The sequence below is a fragment of the Coturnix japonica genome, chromosome 8 (assembly GCF_054131305.1).
Source record: "Coturnix japonica strain WE chromosome 8, WE-NBRP24, whole genome shotgun sequence".
Lineage (NCBI taxonomy): Eukaryota > Metazoa > Chordata > Aves > Galliformes > Phasianidae > Coturnix > Coturnix japonica.
The window spans coordinates 27,747,321-27,769,725 of NC_140670.1; the positions used below are offsets into that span (position 1 = coordinate 27,747,321).

A 22,405-nucleotide genomic window follows, 5' to 3' on the forward strand; every position below is an offset into this window, starting at 1 on the left:
CTTTTCCCATGAGCTAAAGAGTACTCCAGATAAAGGCACACCATGTGTTTGTACAGTAGCATTCAGATATCCCATTCTTTAGTCTTTGTTTCTTTCCTCATAATTCTCAACATGTGGCCTGCCCTGCTGACCACCCCATCACTGAGCTGATGTGTTTGTGGAAGTGGTGCAATGCGTTCCAAGAACTTGCTGCCCAGTGATGACAGTCAGCCCAGAGCCAACCACTTTCTGTGTGAGGGTAGGACTACTTATCTCGTTACATGTACCTATGTTATTTTATCTGCTATGTTATTATGCTGACTCTTCAGATCCTCCATTTCTTTCCAGCCTGTCTTAGCCTTACTGCTCTGAACAGCCTCACGTCATCAGCACCTGATGGAGCTGTGGGAGTCCTTGCTCATTGCAGGGAAGCTGGACCACATGGTGTGTTGGACCACAAGTCCCTTCCAACTGAAATGATTCTATGATTCTATGATCAGCAGAAGTTGTCAGCTCACTATTTGTCCCCTCTCCAGGTCATCTATGGTAAAGGCAGAGTTCCAGCACAGTTCCACACATGATGCAGCACTGACTCTTCCCTCCATAGGATCCTTCCCCCCATATACAAGATCTTCCCTCTTCCTTCTATAGGGGAGGCTGCCATATTAACAAGCATGTGATACCTTGTGATCCAATTTGCTGAGAGTTTGACCCAGAAGAAATCACTACGTCCACGTGGAATTTCTTCATAGTGTGGGTGTTTTGCCTGCAAATAGCTCAGTAGGTCTTGTCTGAGCCGCAGTCTTACATGAAATATTTAACAGCTCTTTCAGTAAAGCTCAACTCCCCGTACTAGCACTATTAACATTACAAAGGGCAGAGATGCTGCTCATTGCTCTGGAGCGACGGATGAAAGGAAAGGTTTCGCTTTTAACACTGGATACAGTTTGCAAGGATCACTAACCCTGAACTGAATGTCATTTCTTACTTACTAAGGTCAGTGGCAGTTTAAATTAACGGGAAGGTTTTAATCAAATAAGAACTGGCTAAAACCTCTTTTGCTTAAGAGATTCCTCATCCTTGCTGCTTGTTCTACGCTGCCCAGAGGCAATAGCAATCAGCACCAATCGTCCCCCCCCCCCCTCCTCCCCTTTTAATAGATTTTAAATTTCCATGCTCATTTCTGGAAGAAACCTTTCTAGAAACACATTGCTCGCCTTGTGCATTTTCCCTGCGGTGGGTTGCAGATCTGTTCCTACTTTATCAGTGGGAAACGGTAGTTCAGAACAAGAAACTTTAAAGATGAGCTGGCTGCAAGAGAAGGTGGGAATGTGTGTGCTTTACAGCAGCGCCTGGGCAGTGGTCATTCCGGGATACGGAGTGCCATGCCATCAGTTGAATATTTCCAGGCGTGATAGTTGTGCTCCTTCTCCGTTGGGACTGCAGTGCAATCTTCAATTAGAAGACATGTGATCTGACAGCCTGCAGCAGAACAATCCGTTTTCACAGGAGAAGCTTTTCTAGGATACGGAAGCTTTCACATCCTTCTTGTTTCTAAAAGCTGTCTTCTAAACCAACCAACCAACCAACCAACCAACCAACCAACAGTGTAGGATGGCAGTAACATCACAACCTCTGCGAGGTAAAAGGGCATGCAAGAAAATATTTTGGGCAGTGTTTCCACATGCCTGCTTCATTCTGTCTCTCGTGATCTATGCTTTTCTTGGGGCTCTCATGTTTTCCCACATTGAAGGTAACCGAAAGGTCAATTTAAGTGAAGAATACAGACATTTCCTGCAGAATCTGTGGGACATCTCCAGAAATTTATCAGGTATGTACCAGGATAGCACAAATGCATTAATTGTACGTGGGGTTACTCACTCCTCTGCTTTTTGATTTTTGGCTTTTGAAGACATTATTCAAAATAATAATAGCTGAGCCTGCAAATGGGATTTTCTCTGTGCTTAGCCAATGACTGCTATTGCTTGCTGATCTTCCTCAACTCCGGTTCTGACTGTAGGCTGCCTCAGTCGCTGTGCTCCTATCCATAAGTAGTTAAGAGTTTTCAGTGTTTTCCCTTTTTGCCCTAGTTCCCAGAGCTCTAGAGGCAAGTAAGATCTCTCTCTGCCTGATGGGGACTGGATTCCCTGTCTCAGAAACTCTCTCCCCACTCCCTTGTTCCAGCCATGAGCATCCCTTGATGGGATGTTGGAACACAGCGCTGCTCACCAGAACCACTTGTGCTGAGGGAAGGGTGGAAGGGAGGAGAAGAGCTGGAAATCTTTCTGGATCAGTGATGGGATTATATACAGGTTTGGGCTTTGGCTCAGTGTATCTCCTGTTGTTACTGTAACAGATAACATGACGGAAAATGAGGAGGTATTTAAGGAAAAAATTCACGCACTATTCCACACAGCGAAACGAGACTGGTTTGTCAATCCAAAAGATATATGGACTTTCTTCGGGTCTCTCTTCTTCTGCTGCACAGTATTCACCACTGTGGGTAAGTCTGGAGGTAAAGTAACTGCCTGGAATCAAATGCCACACTGCTCTCTCTGATGTTTTTCTTCCACAGGGAATTAAAGGGGAAAAAAAGACCTCCAAACACCATTTAATTTTCCCCCTGAGCTTTGATATGGGACTGGAAGGGGTGCTGCAAGCACAGGTTGCAGGAGACTAGTCAGAATTTAGGCAATAGTGATGCTCCACGCTAATCAACTGCAGCACTGCTTGCATGCTGTAAGCTGTGCTCATGGACGATGCATGCACAAAGCTATTATAGTACGGTGACAGAAAGCTCAGTTTTTCAGTTAAACCTTATTTCTTCTACTCCCATGTGTTACGCCGGGTAATGTTTTCATACTGAAAGAGGTACATTATGTGGATGTTGTTTTTAAATTGCTTCCCAGTATTTATGTCCAGAATTGCTTTGTAAACCTACAGCTCTGTAATTGAATGTGCTGCTGTTGTTGCTCAGCTTCTCTGGGCTAACAGCAGGCGGTGGTGTTTAAATCATGTCTCTAAACCTTCCCTTCAGAATTCATATTTCAAAGCAGAACTCAGATGAAACTGTTACAGCTGCTCTGGTTGGGCTGCTCCTGCATTGCTAAATATACCCCTTGTGCTCATCCCCAAAGTTACTTCTATCCTTTTGCTAATGTTTCTCAGTTGCTGACCAGTACAGTCAGTATCTAAATACCCTGCCAGGATTTAGGCAGGGTGGGAACTAGTCCTATAGCATATCAAATTGCAAAGACATTTCATGACTGCGCTGGGATATACTCAAGATCCCAGCACAAGTATTATGTGTCTTAATGCAGAAGAAAAAAATGATTATTCTACAGAAGGAATAATGTGACAGTACCTGTGTTTGCTGGAGCAGGTAGGGCCCACTTGTCTCAGTGAACATCGGTCTCTGTCTTCAAACTCAGCATCCTGCAGCCCCTGAGAGCACACCATGCTCCTGCAGAGTGCACTTCTCTCAGTGCTACACACTGAAGGGCTTCTGCCTTGGATAGATAACACCACATTATTCATTCCACAAGCATATTTGAGTAGCTTAATAGCTCAGAAACATGCTGGAGATACAGACTTGAATCCTCCCTCCTGTGAATATTAAAACAAACACAACAGTGAGGAACACTTGGAAGGGTACCTTTTATCAGAGAGCTTTGGCTCCAGCTAACAAGTGGAAGATCATAACATTGAAAACCTCTTACTTAGGAATACTTACCTATCTTCTTCTCTGACATGAGACTGTAGAAATGTGCTCATACAATCTGCCCAGCAATCCACATATTTCTAAACAGCATTTTTTGCCTTTATAGCATCAAGCTTTAATACAGTACCCCCAGGTTTTGATCAAGAATAGAAGTCTCAGTACAGGTAAATAGCAAACAAATCATAGTGTTCTTTCTCTCCTTTTTTCCTTTCTTTCCACCCTCTCCCCCCCTGTTTTTTTTCTCAAGGTTATGGCAATACCTATCCTGTGACAAGGGCTGGAAAATACCTCTGCATGCTGTATGCTTTATTTGGCATCCCCCTGATGTTCTTGGTCCTGACAGATATGGGAGACATCCTTGCAACTGTTCTGTCCAAGTCTTACAATGAATTCAGAAAGCTACAGTCAAAAATTCTAGCCTCTAAATTCTGTTCTGGATCCACATGTATCAGAGGAAATGGATCTAAAGTGGATGTGAATGAACCCTTGAGTATTGTGGAAATGCTGAGAAGTCAATCAGCTGTTAGAAAGAAGCCATCCCAATATCGCAATGCCCAGATTTTTGAGATGTTAATTGCCAGAGAAAATGAATACAAAAAACTATCCAGAAGTAAAAGCATAGAGAGATGGAGCTCATGTCCTGAACTAGACAGGGGAAAAACAATGACCAGAGTAATCGAGAATTTTGACAAAATAGGTAAAGAGTTAGAAAAACTGGATGTGCCCATTGTGTTAATGGTGCTGGTTATCTTCGTGTACATCTCCTGTGCAGCCGCTATTCTTCCAAACTGGGAAACCAGGCTGGATTTTCAGGAAGCCTTTTATTTCTGCTTTATCACCCTGACAACGATCGGATTTGGAGACACACAACTGGAACACCCCAAGTTTTTCCTGTTTTTTTCCCTCTATATTATTATTGGCATGGAAATTGTCTTCATCGCATTCAAGCTGGGCCAAGATCGCTTAATTGGCTTGTATAAAAAGGTGATTTCATTTTGCGGGGAAAAAAGGGTGCCACCAAAGAAGATATATCCAAAGTAAGCGCAGTCATTTCTCCATAGACAGAGTGAAGCACAGTATTGTGGGAATAATATTGTTTTATCAAGACTTTCTCATATTATTTGTAATCTCAATCAAGCTATCGATAACTTCTTTCAGTCAAAGAATATACATGCTCTATAAAATAAACCACTGACTTTAATTAACTGCTTCTTAGTGTGTAAATGCACACACACTGGATGTGGATGGCATTGTTAGGTGTTAAAGCATGCTTGATTTTAACAGGATGTGCATTATTTTCCATAGCAGGTTTGCCTTTTGAAGATGAGATGTTCAGAGTACGTAAACGGCAAACAACTCTGCTACAATCACTGTAAATAATAACTTACATACAGCCCTTGTTATTAATACTTTGTTGTAATTAAGCACTGATGATACGCTTACATGTAATGAATGATGGTATAAAGAAACATGCTTTATAAGGACAACAATAAAGGGTATAGCAGTTAGAAGGAAGTCTGCTTAATTGTTTAATGTTTGCTGTGAGTTTGATAGCACATGCAATGTCCTTCCATTCAGACTACTCTCATGTCATCTCTTTTTATGTCTTTGGATTAAAATCAGTGTAGGACTTTGGACATGCACCAAAGATTTCAGAGATCAGTGATAAGATTTGTGTGATTATTCAATGGGCTTTGGATTAGAGGACAGCACTCCAATACCCAGGGACTTTCATTCTGATATTCCCAGCACTGCCAGCATACAAACCAGTCTTTATGTCATGGGACTAGTTTGTCCCACATCACTGAGATCTCTTGTATGCAAAAGAATTCATCCAGAACCTGCTCCCTATAGATTTCTCATTGATGTCCTACCTTCATATCGACACATTTACTTTAAAGGAAGTTTCACCGGTCTTGCAGAAAGGATCATACACAATATCATTCTAGTTATGGCCAAGGGGTGGCAGTAAACAGCTTTACTTCACACAAAACATGTCAAATGTTGGGGATAGGCGAATATTTTATAGAAGCAAAAAGAACAAATCACATTGCTGCGGCTCTCTACAAGATCATGGTGCTCTTTCTTCTTCAGTTCAATGTGTAGCTCTGGTCTTTCACCTCCCAAAGGATATAGGAGAAGCATAAAAAGTTTAGAGGCCAAGGGAAAGGATGAACAAAGCTGTGGAACAACTCCCACAAGAGAGATGTAAAGCAGCCCTCTAGTCTAGAAAGAGGTGAGAGAACATACATGAGGTGTGCAATATTGCACAGGCACAGAGGAGGAAAATAGGCAGACAGAATATTGGGCTTCTTGTGCTTTTTCTGACCTGGTTCCACAGCCTGGAATGCACTGAAATCAACTGCTGTATAGTTAGTTCACAATATAATCAGTAAACCTGATTTCTGAAGAGGTACACGGCTTTACATTTGCGTGCAAGGTAGACAAATCAGTTCCCAAGATTTTCTGAGCAAGCACACTCTGTCTCTGCAAAGCATGTCACAAGAAAAACGTGGTTTAGGCAAAACAAGACCACCAACTTGCAGCAAAAGTAACATGGTCACCTGTATTGTGGTGACCATTTAAAGGAGGATGGAGAGCTGGGCACACACCCAAGGGTCAGGGATTAAAAGGCTTTTTGTCCTCTTACAGGTGCACTGAAGCATTGCTCCCACACAAATAGGAATATCTGGTCCTAATTTTCTTTCTGTCAGAGTTGGAGCACAGTTTGCCAGATGACAGAGAAGAATGGAACAGCACTGTGCTGACACTGATAGCAGCAGTTAGGTCTGCTTAGCAGGCTTTGAATGTAGCTCAGTAAATAAAGCATCAGAGTTAACAAAAACGAAGCAAAAGTAGCAAGCAGTGGCTCAATTAGTGAGCCTCGGGCATGAATATTTATCAATTGATTGCTCTTATCATAGTCTAAATCCTGGCAGAATTCACCATTTCTTCCCTGAGATGTTTTTCTTCGACCAAACTGACATGGACATAAGCTTTACTTGTATCAAAGCAATACAAAATACTGCTTTCCATAATAACTTTCTCCATCACGTGCTTCAAGAGATGGTGGATTAACACTGAAGGGCTTCATGGAAGAACTTTTCTATCAAGACAGACGTGACTGATGGGGAAAGAGTTGCTTGATGTGTAACCCACAAAGGATATGAGTTATTACAGACCCAGCTGGAGAGCTTCACAGATCAAATGCACTTGGCGCTGAAGGATGCTGGATCAATCACTCCTGATTGGGCCAAGATGGCAGCTGTCACGAGCACTTAGGGGAGGAGAGGAGGGTATTCCTGGTGTGGGAACTGCACAGGGAGGGATAAAGGAATGAGGGGAAGAAGGGCAGAAGTTTGGGCAGAAGGGTCAGAGGGAGGAAGTGACAGTAAAGATAGAAAGAGCCATTTTCCGTACAGACATAGATAGGCTGAAGAGGGGCTTGAGAGGTACTGAAAATATGGTGAGGGCTGGTGCCTCTGGCTTGGGGATGGTTTGTGCAACCAGAATGTGGTCAGAGAGCCCTTAGGACATCAGCAAGGAGGTCAGGGTGCTGGGCTGCAACACTGACCTCATCACTCACAGACATGGGCAGGGCAGTGGAAGCCTCGTGGGACAGGCAACAGTGGTGGGAAGAAGATGCAAGGGCTACATTGAAAAGACATTAGTGAAACCACCCAAAATATTTCTTTTTTTTAATCCTGCTCCTTCATTTAAAGAATAGCAACCCATTCAGAAGCATCCCTCACACAAACAATATGCCTGAGGACTCAGGAAATTCTTCATGGGATGTAGGACTTGTCATCTGCGTGCCAGTAGTTCAGATGTAGTCCAGATTTTAGCGGGCTAAACGTTAATAACATCTGATAGCACTTTGATGGCCTATATGCCTTTTCAACTCATTCCAGGTGGAGATGCACCCACATCACAAAAACACTCCCATATAATGAACACTAATATAGCATGCGTGATGCAGAGGCAAAGGCTGAGACTCCAGCTGAGAGTAGTCCCTGCAGCCCTCTTTGCTTCCAGGTTCCCAACATACCTTATGATCCTAATTTACAGACCCCAGGGTGCTTCAAAGGTAGTGTGTGCGGCTGTTGCATGCAATATGAACATGTTGCAAACACAGAATGATGGCTCTTATTCCTTTCCCTGGTTTGCACAAATTGAACAATTAAAAAATATATAGATTTATAAAGAGCACCTCCCCCGGCTGTACTCAGCTGTTCTACCAGGGTATATATTTGAATTCTAAGAGTAACTCAAAATATTTAGTTAGGTTGCTCTTCCCTTGCTTCTTTACTTGTCCTTTACTTATATGGTAGAAGAGGTATTTCTTGAACCATCCAAAGTGGTACTACATTATACACAGAGCAAGGGAGATCAAGTTGCACCGGTGAAATTTCAATTACATTTGTTGAAGTACATCAGCGCATATGGTGACAGAAATACTAGGAATTTGCTCCATCACTCATAGCTAGTAATAGCTGCTGGAAGACAACAGCTCTCTCATATATCAGGGTAATACTTTTGGGGTAGGGGCCCAAGATCTAAACGCAAAGCTTCATGGCCAATGAGGTCCATGAGCGCATAGTATATGCATGCCAATAGCTGACTGTCCACACATGGTACTCATTAGAGAGTTTTAGGAAATGCCTGGACAAATGTTAGTTGGCATGTGCACTCTGTTTTGCATGTGAACCTGAGCATCTTTTAAAATGTTTTTGGTTGTTTTTTTTTTTTGCTTTTACTTAAAAATTTAGTCTCTCAGAAGACAAAAATCAAGTTCTTTTGAGTTTTGTTCAATCTTCTTTCAAGCTGATGAAGCTCACAGTGTCTGGGCGCAGCCCTCCCAGAACTGAACTTGCGCATAAAACTTTATGTCTTTCAGTTTTCAGGATGTATCAAGTCCAGAGCAAACATTGGTGTTGGACTGGATGAGCTTAGTGGCCTTTTCCAACCTTAATGATTCCATAAGTCTATGATTCTATGAAGGGAAATGGGCAAGAAGGGAAGAAGAAATCAACCACGAAGGAAAGAGCAGAGAGACGTGTCAGTGAGAAATGAATTGCTGCATTAAGCATCTACTGATGAGAAATCAGGGTAACAATGTTGTCTAACAAGACTGACTCATTGCATTATCTGCTTTCACAAGGCCGCGTGTGAATGGGAAGAGAGAAGTTACCACAAATCAGCTTATAAAATTGCCAATGCACTTGAAGCTCTGCTGAAAGAGAGTTATTTGATTGCTGTGCAATGCAGACCATCATCACGATGTCTGATCAGTGCCTGGGAGGGGAAATCCACTCATTTGCTGTCCTTAAGTCACATGTAACAAAGAAGTTTAAGGAGCAGTGCAAGATTTGGGATGTTCTGGGTATAAAGCAACCACGCTCCACAATTTTCCCCCTTCACACTCTTCTTGAGGCAAGGAATAAAAGTTGTTACTGCTAAACGAAAACAGGAATTTGAAGCATTCAGTATGCTACCAAGCACAAGCCTCTTGCTCACCAGCTTGATGCTACACTTGTTTCTAGGCTCTTTCTCTCATTCAGCAGTCTGAAGTCACAACGCAACCTTCTCTGATATTGAACAGAAAGCTTCCCAAGTGGACACACCAGGCAACAGCACAGAGCATCCCAGCATTTCAACAAAACATTTTCAAACCAAATACAAATAGGTAGGAAGAGTCTTGGTTCAATTGCTTAATGTTGATGGAAAAAAGAGGACTTAAAAAAAAATAAAAATATTTTAGCCATTTAATATCTCACTGAGACAAGTCATTTGAGTAAGAACAGGAGGACCCGAAGGAATGAAGCTCTCTATGATCCCCCTGTGCTGTGGCAGGAGCTCCAGCTTTTCCCACAGAGATGACGACATGCCATGGTACTCTGCCAATGGAGCAGGACTGGCTTCCTCCAGCTTTGATAACATTTTGTTCCATCTTTCCCAGGAGAAGTTGGTATGGTCTGCTTCCATCAAAGCAATACGTGGCACTCTTGCTAAAAGATGTTTCCCAAAGACTATGAATAGTCTTAAGAAAGCTTTGTAGTTCCTGGAACAATTTAAAATGCAAATGAAGGCTCATGAACTTTCCCTGGAGTTTAAGAGCAGGATATGCTGCGCTGCACTAAGAAGTTTGATTTACTGTCTGGGTCTGTAAATAAGCGTGTGCTTGCGCTAATGTTTGACTTCCAACAGCACTGCTTTGCAATCTGCTGTGCAACAGGGGTTGTTGCTGTGCCAAAGGGTTTTTACAGCAATTTGCTTTGCCAATGAAACAAATAAACTTTGTGCTTTAAAAGATTAAGGACTGGTATGTAGGCATGTTTTTACTTTATGGAAAAGCCACTTCTAAATGCTACTTAAGCAGCAGAGAGCTGAATTCTGATCTTCTGGAAATCCATCGCAAAGCTCACAGTGCCTTCAGTGAAAGATATGGAAACCAGGAAAAAAATAGAGTATGTGCTGCCATTAATCCCATTTGATCCAGGCTTTACAAGAGTTGTTTCGTGCCTAAACTGCCATCTCATGGAAAGTGTTTTCCACACATAAGTTGCTGAACTCCTGGGAGCTGCTGCTTGCTCTTCTCATTGAGGGATGCCACTTTTCTTCACTATTACCACAGTCAGGACAAGATCAAGGACTACTGAGATAGGCAAACTTCCTCTTGAACGAAACCCAAGTTTTTCTTGGTCAAAAGTAGAAAAACATTAAGAAGCATTTTGTGACTCCATCAAGCGCAGTTGTGGTTAGTAATTATTTTTCCCCATGACCATGTTTTGTCACTGTTTTGTGGCAGAACTCCCAGCTCATTTCCATCAGTGTCCCAGCCTACCCAGAGGGCTTGAGGTAAAACCTGAGACCTGTGACAGTGTCTCTGGGGCAGATGTTCTCTTTGTCCTTGAAGAAGCATAGGGATTCCCCCTGCTGGGCCCATCTTCCACAGACAGAAAATAGAGTAACTGAAGCACAAATGTTAACAACTTTTTCAACACAGCAACTAAGGAAGTCGCTTAGTTCAACCTACAGGCAATTTAAAAACAGATTTTAGGGATGATGTTCAAATAAACACTTTGTCCAGCCCTTGAGCGTAATCCTAGCCCAGTAAAATATCTGATTTTTAACAGTATTGACAAAAACATAAAACCAAGTTAGAAACCGCTCTTGGTCTTCCTACAACTTGGAAAAAGGTTCTATATGAAAAACCTTCATGTTCCTTTAAAAATCTTCAGCCTACTGCTTCAGACAGGACTTGAAGTGGTTGACTTCAGTAAAAGCTTCTTTGATCCAGAAATGTCATTTTTTTTTGGTCTTCACAGCATCATCAAGGAGCTACACCACCTCTTAGAACAGCTTGATTGCAAATAAGGTGGTCAAAACTTTAGGATCTGTTTTTGATTTCACTTTCAGCAGTTTAAATCAGAAGCAGCTCTTTCAAAGTCAGCAGAATCATTAAGTCACAAACCCAGCGTGGGATTAGAGTCAGACTCCTTGAATTCTGTTAATAATTATTATTGCTGGTGTTTATTATTTTTATTGTGGCAGTTCCTTGGAGCATCTTAGATAAGGACCTCAAGTAACCATCTATTATCCAAGGCTTCCAGCCACAAGTCTGCTGCAGCATGCATCTCTCATTGTAACAAAAGCAGACCTTATCACTTCCTGCCCATGCTGGCTAAACAAGAAAGAAAAAATCCTTATGGCTAGTTTACAAATATGTGTCACTGGGTTATTGAGTAGATCTGTGGAGCAGCTGCAGTGTATTTTAAAAAGGAAGAAACTCAGTGAAATAGGAGCCGTGAATGCAGAAGCCTTATGCAATGCAATCTCATGCAAGTACAGCACGTGCAGTGCTGGCTGTCCTGTGCTAACTGGGTGACATCACCCCACCAGCTGCAGTCCAGCACCCAACCCGAGCCATTGACCGATGTTTGACTAATGTGTTTGTTTTGAGTATTAGCATCTGTAAATACCTATTGTCAGCTCCATGCAGCCCATTAGCTCGCTCATCTGAATAGGGGGAAAGCATCACTTTGTCAGTCTTCAACTGCTAATTTAGCATTCAGCAATGATCCAGGTAGCTCTCATCCAAGGTACTTGCAGCTGGCTGGAAAGCTAAGAGAGCAGGGTACTCAAGCAGACCAAGTATATGAAAAGCACAGAGCAAATAAAAATGTGCTTTCTTTCTCCAGAGTGGAGAAACAGAAACATGATACACTTGCAAAATTGCAAATCATCAAGGACCAGAAAGCATTTATGTAAAAGAAGGGCATTTGTAGAAGTGGTCATTGTCACATTCTACATTGTCAAGTTCAAGAGACTTACAGCATGAGAATCTACATCCCGAGTCCATGAGCACGGCCGGTACACAGCTGCAAACCAAGCTGGGACAAGTACAGAGAGGAGGTCAGTCAGGAGAGCAGCCACACTCGAATGCAGGCTTTGTAATGAGAGGAGATAGAGACAGAGTGAGAGGTCCTCAGGGGAGCAGACATAGCTCAGTTCAGAGCCTTGCCATTTTGCTCAGATACATTTTTCAGATTGAGCAGGAACAGGCATAACTGGGAGATATCTTCATAGGTCTGTTATTTAAGACGCCTTTCAGTTCTTTATCTGCATGCTGCCCTTGTGGATGCTTGAATTCCAGGAGCGGAGGCATGAAATGACCTTGCACAAGGTTTAGACCTAAATGTGATCCATCTCCCAAGGCAGCTGACAAGTCTGCACATGTAAAAACTCCACATGAGTATCTGCTTCTGAGGATGATGCCTTATATTACAGGAATGATCCAGGCTTTGCCTCCTAGAGGGCGCAGCCCTGCCCATGCACTACCATGAAATGCTTTGTGCTAATCTGAGCCATTTCTCCAGCACCAGGTTCCTCTTTTTTTGGTGCTGGTACCAGAAACCACGAATGGAGGCCAAGCAGCAGGGGGTCCTGGCACACTGAATAACTCTCAATGCTTCCTGAACACCTCACACCCTCTAACATGTTTCTAAGGGATCCCCATAATAAGAGAGCAGGTGCTGCTCACACAGCACAGGAGAGTTCCCAGGCAAAGGATGACCAACATCACAAAACTCTTGTTGTCTCCAAGTGAAAAATACAGACCTTAAATGTGATTCCATCCCTGAACAATGCACCTCCTGCTAATTTAGAACCACCAAAGTCCTAGGAAATGCCCCACTGCATTTCAAAGACTACACTGTCACCCAGACCAAGGGAAGCATTGACTCTGTGCAGCCCATAGCATCAGGGCCCTTAATTGCCCTCTTCTCTGTAATTGTGTGTGCAGAATGGAGTTTCTCTCTCCAGCTGCCCCAGCACCCATTGCCACATCAATGCGGAAAGTCACTGACTGACAGCAGGACTGGATGATCATGCAGGTCTTAATAACCTCAGTGAGTCTATGATTCTAAACAACATCCAGCAGTAATACTGTATGAGACAGAAATAATGCTCTGTATACTATGGTGAGTCAAGACACTTACTTGTAGGTGACGTCTTGACACCTCATTTGTGACCCAGCTCCTTCCATCAGGACGTTTGTGCAGTGACGTCTATGAGCTTCCACTAGATGGTGCTCACAGACCTGACTCCTTTACACAGCTGCGATGTGCCTGGAGCCGGGTTTCCATCGACACCTACGGTGACAGCCGATTGATACCGCCTCCGGATCCGGCTGTTCGTCTGCTTCGGGAGACAGAGAACGATGGAGAGAAACTCGTGCAAAGATAAAAGCATTACTCCCTGAGCAGGCATGGGGGCGTTCAAAGGGGAGTAAAGACCTGAAGGGGAAGCAGGTGAGAAATGGTTAGGAGAGAAATAATGAGAAATGCTTAAAGTTCACATAGAAAAGTCCATCTTTTTGTTCATGGTTTTAAAGCTAGGGTGGATCTCAACTTCCTGTGATGCTCTGCATTTACATATGTAGAGAGAGCACTGATTTTAGGATGCTTCTCAATACTTCTCAATAACTTCTCATCATTTCTTTTAGAAATACCCAGGTTGCATCAACACGTCTCTGATTTCCTAACTACCTTTTCAAAGGCCATAAGACTGGGTAAACCAAGGCACAGAAGATGACTGCAGAAGTGCTGCAGCTATGCTTGCCTGATCTCATACAAGAAAGCAGCCCCTACTGCTCCCATTGGGGTCTGGGGAGCCCAGCCTATTACAGGGAAGAGACTGCCTAATAGCAAGAGAATATAACTTAGAATTGATATCTTTCTGCTTCACTTTTGGGTTTTGCATCCCTTTGGCTGAATGACCTGAAGCAAGTTACAACTCTCCTTGGCTTCAGTTGCCCTCATCCATTAAAGTGTAGTAATACCTTTGGGGACTGTGGCAAGGCCTAATGCTCTGTTCAGCACAGGATAGAAGATTTAATTAGGAATGAGGGAGGGACTAGCTTGTAGTAGTAATTCACTCTCAGAATTTGACTTGTCAGGCCTTTCTAGTATTGGAATATTAGCATTGCAGAATATTAGCATTGTAACACAGTGGAAGGAGCAGAAGCAATGGCAGGGCAGCAAGATCTCAGGGTCTAGCAAGTACGGGTTTGCAAAAACACAACAGTAGTAGACATAGAAACAAAACTCTTACCTTCAGAACACTTCAGGTATGCAGTGACCTCCATAGAGAGAGCCTTCCCTCCAATGCCAACCCTTAAATGAGGTCTGGGAAGGGGTGGATCCTGGCTCCAGCCCTTCTAGTCACTCAGCTTCATTGCATGCACCTGAGCTCCCCTGGGTTGGCCCTGCCTTCTCACCAGGTGCTCAATCAGTTTCAAGCTGTGACTTAGCATTTCTACTACAAGCATACAACATCTCAGAAAAACTTATTTTGAATCTTTTTTTGTCCCAAAGTACCAAAAAAAACCAAACAAACCCCAAACCCCCGACAAACCAAGATGATGTTAAAAAAGCAAACCAAAACACTAAATTAAAAGAGTGGTCAAACCATAGCATATCATAGCCCTAATAGTGCTGCCTTCAGGTGTGCTGGAAGATAGCAGTGCATCTCAAGTCCCACTACCAGGTGTATTCCATGTGCTGGTGATGGAAGATAGGCAGCCACTTCAGCAATTCAGTGGAAAGGTGTTGATCTTTCAGGGTAAGAAACTGAGCAAGAAGGAAGAAACAAACCACACAGTGCTTGATTTTTTCTCCAAACAGCAGAATTCTCAACATTAAGAACCTGCAGGAGTTCACTCTGCTTTGCTTTCTGGAAATATCTGAGGAACAGAGCAGCAGCCAGGAGTCAACACAGCTGAACCGTACCCCAGATGCAGAGGGTTCCTCTGCAGGCACATTAGTTCCCTGACCCATTTCTCTCCATCCCAACACAAGCAGCTGGAGGCAGGGTGCTGCCATAAGGACACACCTAAACATCATGTAGCAGCCTGTGGTGAGGTCTGCTATGTTCATCCAGATCTTACACAGATTTTACAGCTGGATTTTATCCCTAGATAGCCACCTCAGTACACACAATACCTTTTGTCTCTTTTGGAAACCGTGGCCTTTGTTGGAAGCCTCCTCACACCATTTTTTTTGCTCTAAGAGTTATCTCTGAGGCAAGCTCAGCCATTTCCCTCCTACTGCAAGCAGTGATTTTGCTGTTCTGCAGCCGGTCAATATTTGAATTGGCAAGAAGGTGGATGTTTCAAAGGACAGATAATCTTTTGTTTGTTCTCTTCTAACCTTGCTCAGACTCAGCCCAGACTTCTGCTTAAATGTCGCCAGTTTCTCTTATTACTCCTATTTTTAGTGGAATTTAAACTGCAGCGGTAGAGGCTGTGCGGCCTGGATCATTCCATCTTGTGGCAGCGCAGCTGATTGTAACTGCATGAGGCAGCTGGGATGCAAATACACGAAATGTCAGCTCCTGCACTGCAGCCCCATCCCTGACCAGCAATAACCTTACCCCCTCTAAATGGTGCTTGGCCACTGAACTTTCTCTGCCCTGAAATCCGGAAGAGACATGTAGGGAAATACAACAGCTGCTGGCAATAGCAAAGGGTATATTGTGGGTGACTCCATGGAAATTAGGGGGGGGAAATAAAACATTAACCAGCGGCGACAGTCTCCTGAGCATCATTCCCAGAGCACAGCATGCAACCTTTCTGTGAGGAGCGGGAGGAAAGGGGCACGGATCGATGCTGATGGCCTCTCAGCATCTCAGTGCTATACATCTGAAGGGGTTTCTCTGCTTGCTTGCTGAAGGGGGACAGGGCAGGTGCAGAGGCAGAGCAAACACTGTGGTCGTGCCACCCTCCCGTCTGCCCCAGCTGCAGCAGGGTGAGCTGGGCTGAGCTGTGTGTGCAGGCAGCCCCCAGCCAAAGGGACCAGGAGTGCAGGTGGTTGTATGTACAGAGACAATGAGCACATCCAAATGTTGGATGCCAATCAGTGTCGCTTCTTGCATTAGAAACAAATGACTGGAAATCACTAATAAAATGCCTCATCATTATGACAGGTGAAGCAAATGATGACTTTGTTGAAATTTTCCTTTAATTTTTGTCAATTCATTTATTCTGGACAAACTCAAATTTCACAGATTTTAGAAAAAGGAATTTTCATTCACTAATGATGCTATTTGAATACCTACCATCATCACAGAGCTGTGCTTTAAACAGTGCCATGTATCCGTGTGCAATCCCCGGCAGGGCTCACATGATGCAAAAATGGAACATTTGAAACAATATTCTTTCTGTTTATTGATCTCCCCTACGTGCTTCAGACCTGGTTCTCCTTCTGCATCTATGAGTTCTATAGAGACCTGGCAGACAGAAACAGGAGCATGTTATCTGTGTAATTAAATAGAATTAAATCACACAGAGGGGAGGGAGTTTGCAGCGTCGTCAGCCATTGACACTGAATGATTTATTGGTTCATAAACAAATTCAAATTAATTACAGTATATGATACATACACAGCAGGTGTGTTCTTCTTGCACAGTATCTACCAGCAGATGCTCTGACTGCAGAATGTTGCTTCTGCTTTCATAAACACTTTAAGTACAGCACTGCTAAATGTCTAATAGAGGTGCTGTTTGGACTCAACAAATCACAGCCACTCTGCAGTGAACCAAACTGCTCTGTGTAATAGAGGGGTGTTGCTAAAGGTGATGATAAACCCCAAGGGATGTGTTGATATCAATATGGAGGTAGCTTGTAGAAACTCCATTCAAGGACCGAAAGCTCTTTACTCTATGAACTGTATAAATAAATATAAAGGTACTGCCAGCTCCAAGTAATGAATGGTCTACATGAAACAGAAGAGGGGCAGGGAGAAATGCATGAAGGGACATAAAAGAAAAACACCACCACTGAATAATCAAGAGGCAGCAGTTGCCATGTGCCAACTCTCCACCTCTTCACCTGGGTTTCTGTACTCATCCTGGGCTGAGAAAGGACAAATGTTTTTCCTCAAGGAGCTTTTGGTGAATGCATTTGGCATCAAGAATAACATGAGTGAAAGCACAAGATATTCATTAGAAATAGAACAAAGTCTGAGCTTTGTTCACAGAACGGTGGCACTATGGACAGGCTCTGAATTTGTTTGCAGCAGTGAGGTTTGCTTTGGTATTCATGTACACAGCCACAGCACTTTCTAGCAGGTGCAGCAGATGCAATTAGTTGCTAGAGATATTCATCCTGCCTTTAACTTTGAAGATGTTTGGGGTTATCTGAAATACAAAGGAGTGGCATGATGCTTTGACTTAACTATGCTTACAAATTATTTCTTTTATCCTTGATTTTCCCTTTATTCCTTTGCTGCATCTCTTTTATTTATCCTTGTGAAGAGAGAGTCTATGGAGACAGAGGCAATGGACACAGCCTACTGAAAGTTCCTTTCATGTAGATGCAGATCAAAATTATGGGTCATTTTTTTTTGCAAGAAAAAATATAGAGTAGAATTTGGAGTACCTCATAATTTTGGCAGATAGAAAGCACACGGGCATCAAAACATATCATCTTTAACTATAGGTGGAATTAAAGATATGTTCAAATTGCATCTGGACTCAGAATGAGACTGTGGACAGTCCAGGATTCAGAAGATGCATGGTTTATTATAAAAGGGTTGTTTGCAAATACCTCAATGTGGGTTGTGAATTTCCACAACTCCTGCAACTTACAGGAGCTCCATTCTCAGAGCTGTGCGCTGGGTTTCCTCTCTATGAAAGCGCATGTGATTGGGCTTCAATAGCCTCCATTTTCAAAATCAATGTTGAACTTCAGAAGTTTATCAGTTAAAGATATAAAACATTGAACATTTATGCCCTGTGAATATTTCTGTAGCATTGGCACTTCATGTTTTGTATCAGAAGCATCTTTTACCGCGACTGTTCACAACGCACTATTTCAAACATCCTTCATTTCCCCTAAAATGATTTTTAACGAGACTAACAGAAACAGTTATTGGGACAAACATCATTACGCAGAAAGCAATTAGCACCTTCATCAGTTCTTCACCTACCTAACAGTAGGCAATCTGGATGGTTAGCCATAATCACAGCTACAGACACAATTTGCAGCTTTCAGGGAACAGGTTTAAGCTGGATACCTCGTGTTGAAAAAGGCACAGAAGGAGAAGGAACACAAGTATCATTATTTCCCCAAATCAGGGAAATAAATAATGGACTGGACTGAACTGATAGAGAAGATATTCATCTTCAGTACAAGTCAGCATGCTGCTCTGTCCACAAAATGGATGAAATGGGATTTATGCTTTAAATCTGCATATAGCTCTTGGGTGAGGCATCTGTAGTACTTGGATTTTAACCCACTAAATGCAGTCATTTCTGAAAATGTAAAGTCCATTTTCTTATCATAAGAATTTCCTTTGATAGAAAGCAAAAACATGCAGCCTGGTTTCCAGCAAGTGCTCATCCATAAGGCTATTCTCATCCATAACACTGAGCTTATAATAGGACCCCCAAGAAGCTGAAAATTAAGCAAGTACATGCAGGCGTAAAGCTATGAAGGACCTGCAGGTTGAAGGGGTTATAGGAGAAGTGCTCTCTCTTAATTTAACTGAATGAAGCAAACAAACCTTTGCAAAATGAAAATGGGAAATCAGATAATGAATAACTATAAAGGCTCATTAGAACTTAGGCGTGCTCCCCTCAAATATAATTACGGCTAATATGATTTCATCAAATGTCACTGAAGAGCTGGAAACTCATAACGATGAAACAGTTTTCGCTCCTTCTGTCCTTCAGTGAGAATGTCCCTTCAGGCTTTATAAATATTGACAATGACTGACTCTTCCTACAGGGAAAATGTGACTGGCAGATGTGGATTCCCAGTCTAATGTCTACATTGGCCTGCTACACCTGGCCATGGGATCCTGGGGCCAAATAGGGGCCATATGGCTCCACCTCCAGTGGGTACGTCAATGGACAGGACCTTTTGTGATGTCACTGACATATCCATGACAAAGCAGTCGTGAAATGGAACACATCTTGTGCATCAGGATGCTAAACATTCGTCAAATCGGAGTAACTGCCTAAATTCCCTCCCCAAATAAGCTTAAGGTTTTCAGCCATTAACTAATCTGTGGCATATCCAAGCTACAGTTGCTGTGAGCTGGTGTAGAATGCAGAGGAATTGTGGTGATTTATGTCCACCGAAGAGCTGGCATATAAGAAAGCACAAGAGCAAGCATAACCTGATGCCCTTTCCCCTCCTCTGGATTACAGAGCAGAGAACACTGAAAGTTTTCCTCACACCAACTTCTCCAGGGAGGTGATGGTCTATAGGATGGCCATGGAGATCCTCTGGTCCTTGCTCATATCTGTTAGGACTCCCGTGGCCCTGAGAATCACAGAAACATAGAATTATTTGTATTATTTGTATTTAACATTTGCAGGATGTGAAATGTTTCTGTATCGGTCTCCCTGCAAGTAGTAAGGATATCATGGAGCTGAGCTCTCTTCTGAATCTCTGAACTGCTCCCCAGGATTACTCCAGCTACCTCTGCTCAAACCAGCCACTGCTGGATTATTTCTAAGCATTAAAAAGATCTTCTTCAAACAAACACATTTAGGATTTTCTAATAGCAATTTAAACCTAATCTGAGAATGTCTGGAAGTGGAAAATGACTTCTACATGCTGAGGGTAGTGTTCCATTACCAGTAATTTATTGTCTTTAAGAGCATCCCTGGAACATTTATTGACACAACAAAACACAGACATTTCTGGCTTATTGTAAAATCTCATTGCACTCGGCTATTTGTGACTAAGCACGGCAGTGCAGTTTATACTCCTAGGCAGGGCTTCCTATTTTTCCAAGTGTGCTTAGACTCATATGCAGATTTTATATTTCAAGAGTGGGGAAAAAAAAAAAGTAATCTCTTGTTGAAAACAAAGATAAAATTGTAGGCACTATTGGGGGAGCAAAATGGAGTGAGATTTTTAAGAAGGAAAGAATTTGACTAAAGAAATTTACTGCAGCATTTCCATTAGTATATGCAGGTATTTAAGAAATAACCATGTGTTGATTAAGTAAAGTATGTCAGTTATTATACATCCCAAGTCATCTAAGAGCTATTAAGAATTATAATTCAACAGGCTCATCTAAGACATAAGTTTAGTGTATTTACTTGACTCCAAAACAGAAATCCTGGAAAAAAAAAAGTTAAAACACTTCATTACTTGTTATAATTGATAGCATGTTTTAGGATCCAGTCCTGCAAACTCATGTCTGGAAGTCAAAGAGATTATTTGTGTAAGGGCTGTCAAAACACTAGAGGAAATCTTCCCTGAATTTCATCCATTAGCAGCAATGAGAGACTAAGTGCCTGTATGGCTGTAAGCTACTCCAGGTGCCCTACAGCAGCCAGCTTTGTGTTCCAGGCATCTAAGGAGCTCCTGAGCAAGTTACACGTAGCTGGGAGTTACTGCTCATGCACCCTGTGTTTCACTGCTGCAGTCAAAGATGATTAGTGCTGTTTCTTAGATGCCAGGAGCTGCTTTAGCCTGGGGAGTTTGGGTTCTGCTGGGAGAATGGCTTTTCTGCCCAGACATCTGTTCCTGCCCACTGAAAGAAATTGCAGGTTGCTTTTCAGCTGCTGCTCAGCTCTCTGTATCTAGTAATCATGATTTTCTTTGGTCCATGAAGCTAGCAGAAGATTTCACTCTCTTTTAGTATTCTACTTTGTTTTTCATATATTAGCACAATGCTCTTGGAATCCCAGAATCATAGAGCAGCAACAACACATAAGATGTAAAAGAGATTATCAGCTCTTAGCAAGACCTGCAAAATACAGCTCTGAATCCTCAGTCATGGTCTCGTAACATGTGGATTTTGCATTACAAATAAAGCCCTGGGTACAATACTCAGAACGAGCTCAGAACTGAATTTTTGCATGAATTCAGATGTCCAATGATAGCTTTTAATTTCTGATATTGGATTCTTCAGAGACAGTTTATTTCTTGGCACCCCTATCTGACCAGTCTCTCCTTCAGTCCTATTGTAGAATCATAGAATCATAGAACCATTTGGGTTGGAAAAAGGCCCTTAAATCAAATCCAGCTATCAAGTTAACGTTACCAAGTCCACTGCCAGACTATGTTCCCATCAAGAACTGCAGAAAAGTCTTCTGAAAGCTCCTGCTGTCAGAGTTGCAGCTCCTGTTTTTTTCTATTACTCATTAGGAACTTTTCCTTGTATCTGTGGGCAATTAGTTTAAACAAAAGACTACAAGCTGGTTCAGTGACATCCTTCATGGATGAATTTCAGTTATGATGTGTCACCTCAAGAGGCTGTGCAAAGCTACCGGGGATTAGGTGTGGAGTGTTACACACCTTATACAGAGTGACAGTCATGCAGTGGTTTGTGACTTGCCCAAAGTTATATGGGTGAGCACAGGGAGCAGAGGACTGTAGAAAGGACCTTTTCCACATCTCACCTCTCACATACAATCAGGTCATTGAATGTAAGACCTCATCCTTCAGCAAAGCTACAGTGATTCCCTCCAGACCAGGCAGTTAACATTTCTTACTGACTACATTTATAGGTAATGTATTACATGCAGGTCTGAAGTGATTTTATTTCTGTTGTAATATAAATAAGGCCACACAAAAGCTTTTCACCTCCCAGCTAATCTAGTATCTTTGTTCCTGCATTACAGTTTGTTTTCTTTTGAGCTGAGAATGTTTCTTTGTGCTCTTATCTCATAAATATTTCATTAGGAACCATGAGGTTGTTGCATCAGCACAGTGCATTCAGCCCAGGTGTTGGTAGAATTATAATCTGTGGGAAGCAATCACAGGATTTGCCATCTTGCAGATCATGTCTGCTCTGGGCAGTTTGTTTTTCATTAAGAATTTTCCACAGGGTTTTATCCAAGGTAATATATTTAGATGTAGGCCTGGCAGTTAGTTCAGTGCCACCAGCATCCACTCACTGCACTGGAACAGGGAAGCGAGGACAACCAGGTAGATGGATGTTTTTCTAAGCCAGGACCCATGGTACAGAAATGATGTCCGACAACTGGACTGAAATATCACCAAGAGACACTTGTTGTCCTTCACAGGTTTCATGAATTTTTATCTCTTTCCATATATTTGCATGTATTCGCTTGTGCCAAATGGAGATTTTTCACGTCAGTGCAAAGTCTGGAGCCATTTCCTGACTCAGTTTTAAAATGTGTGCAGAGTGAGAAGAGCCTTCTCCGTCCATCAGGTAC

General features: G+C 42.5%; 1 protein-coding gene across 1 annotated transcript; it reads left to right on the forward strand.

Annotated features, from left to right (window-relative positions):
* Positions 1-1,455: 1,455 nt before the first annotated feature.
* On the forward strand, positions 1,456-5,208 carry KCNK18 (potassium two pore domain channel subfamily K member 18). Its single transcript, XM_015867472.3, has 3 exons — positions 1,456-1,810; positions 2,336-2,482; positions 3,948-5,208. Exons 1-3 carry the CDS (start codon positions 1,594-1,596, stop codon positions 4,739-4,741), a joined length of 1,158 nt encoding a protein of 385 aa, XP_015722958.1. The 5' UTR covers positions 1,456-1,593; the 3' UTR covers positions 4,742-5,208.
* The last annotated feature ends 17,197 nt before the right edge of the window (positions 5,209-22,405 follow it).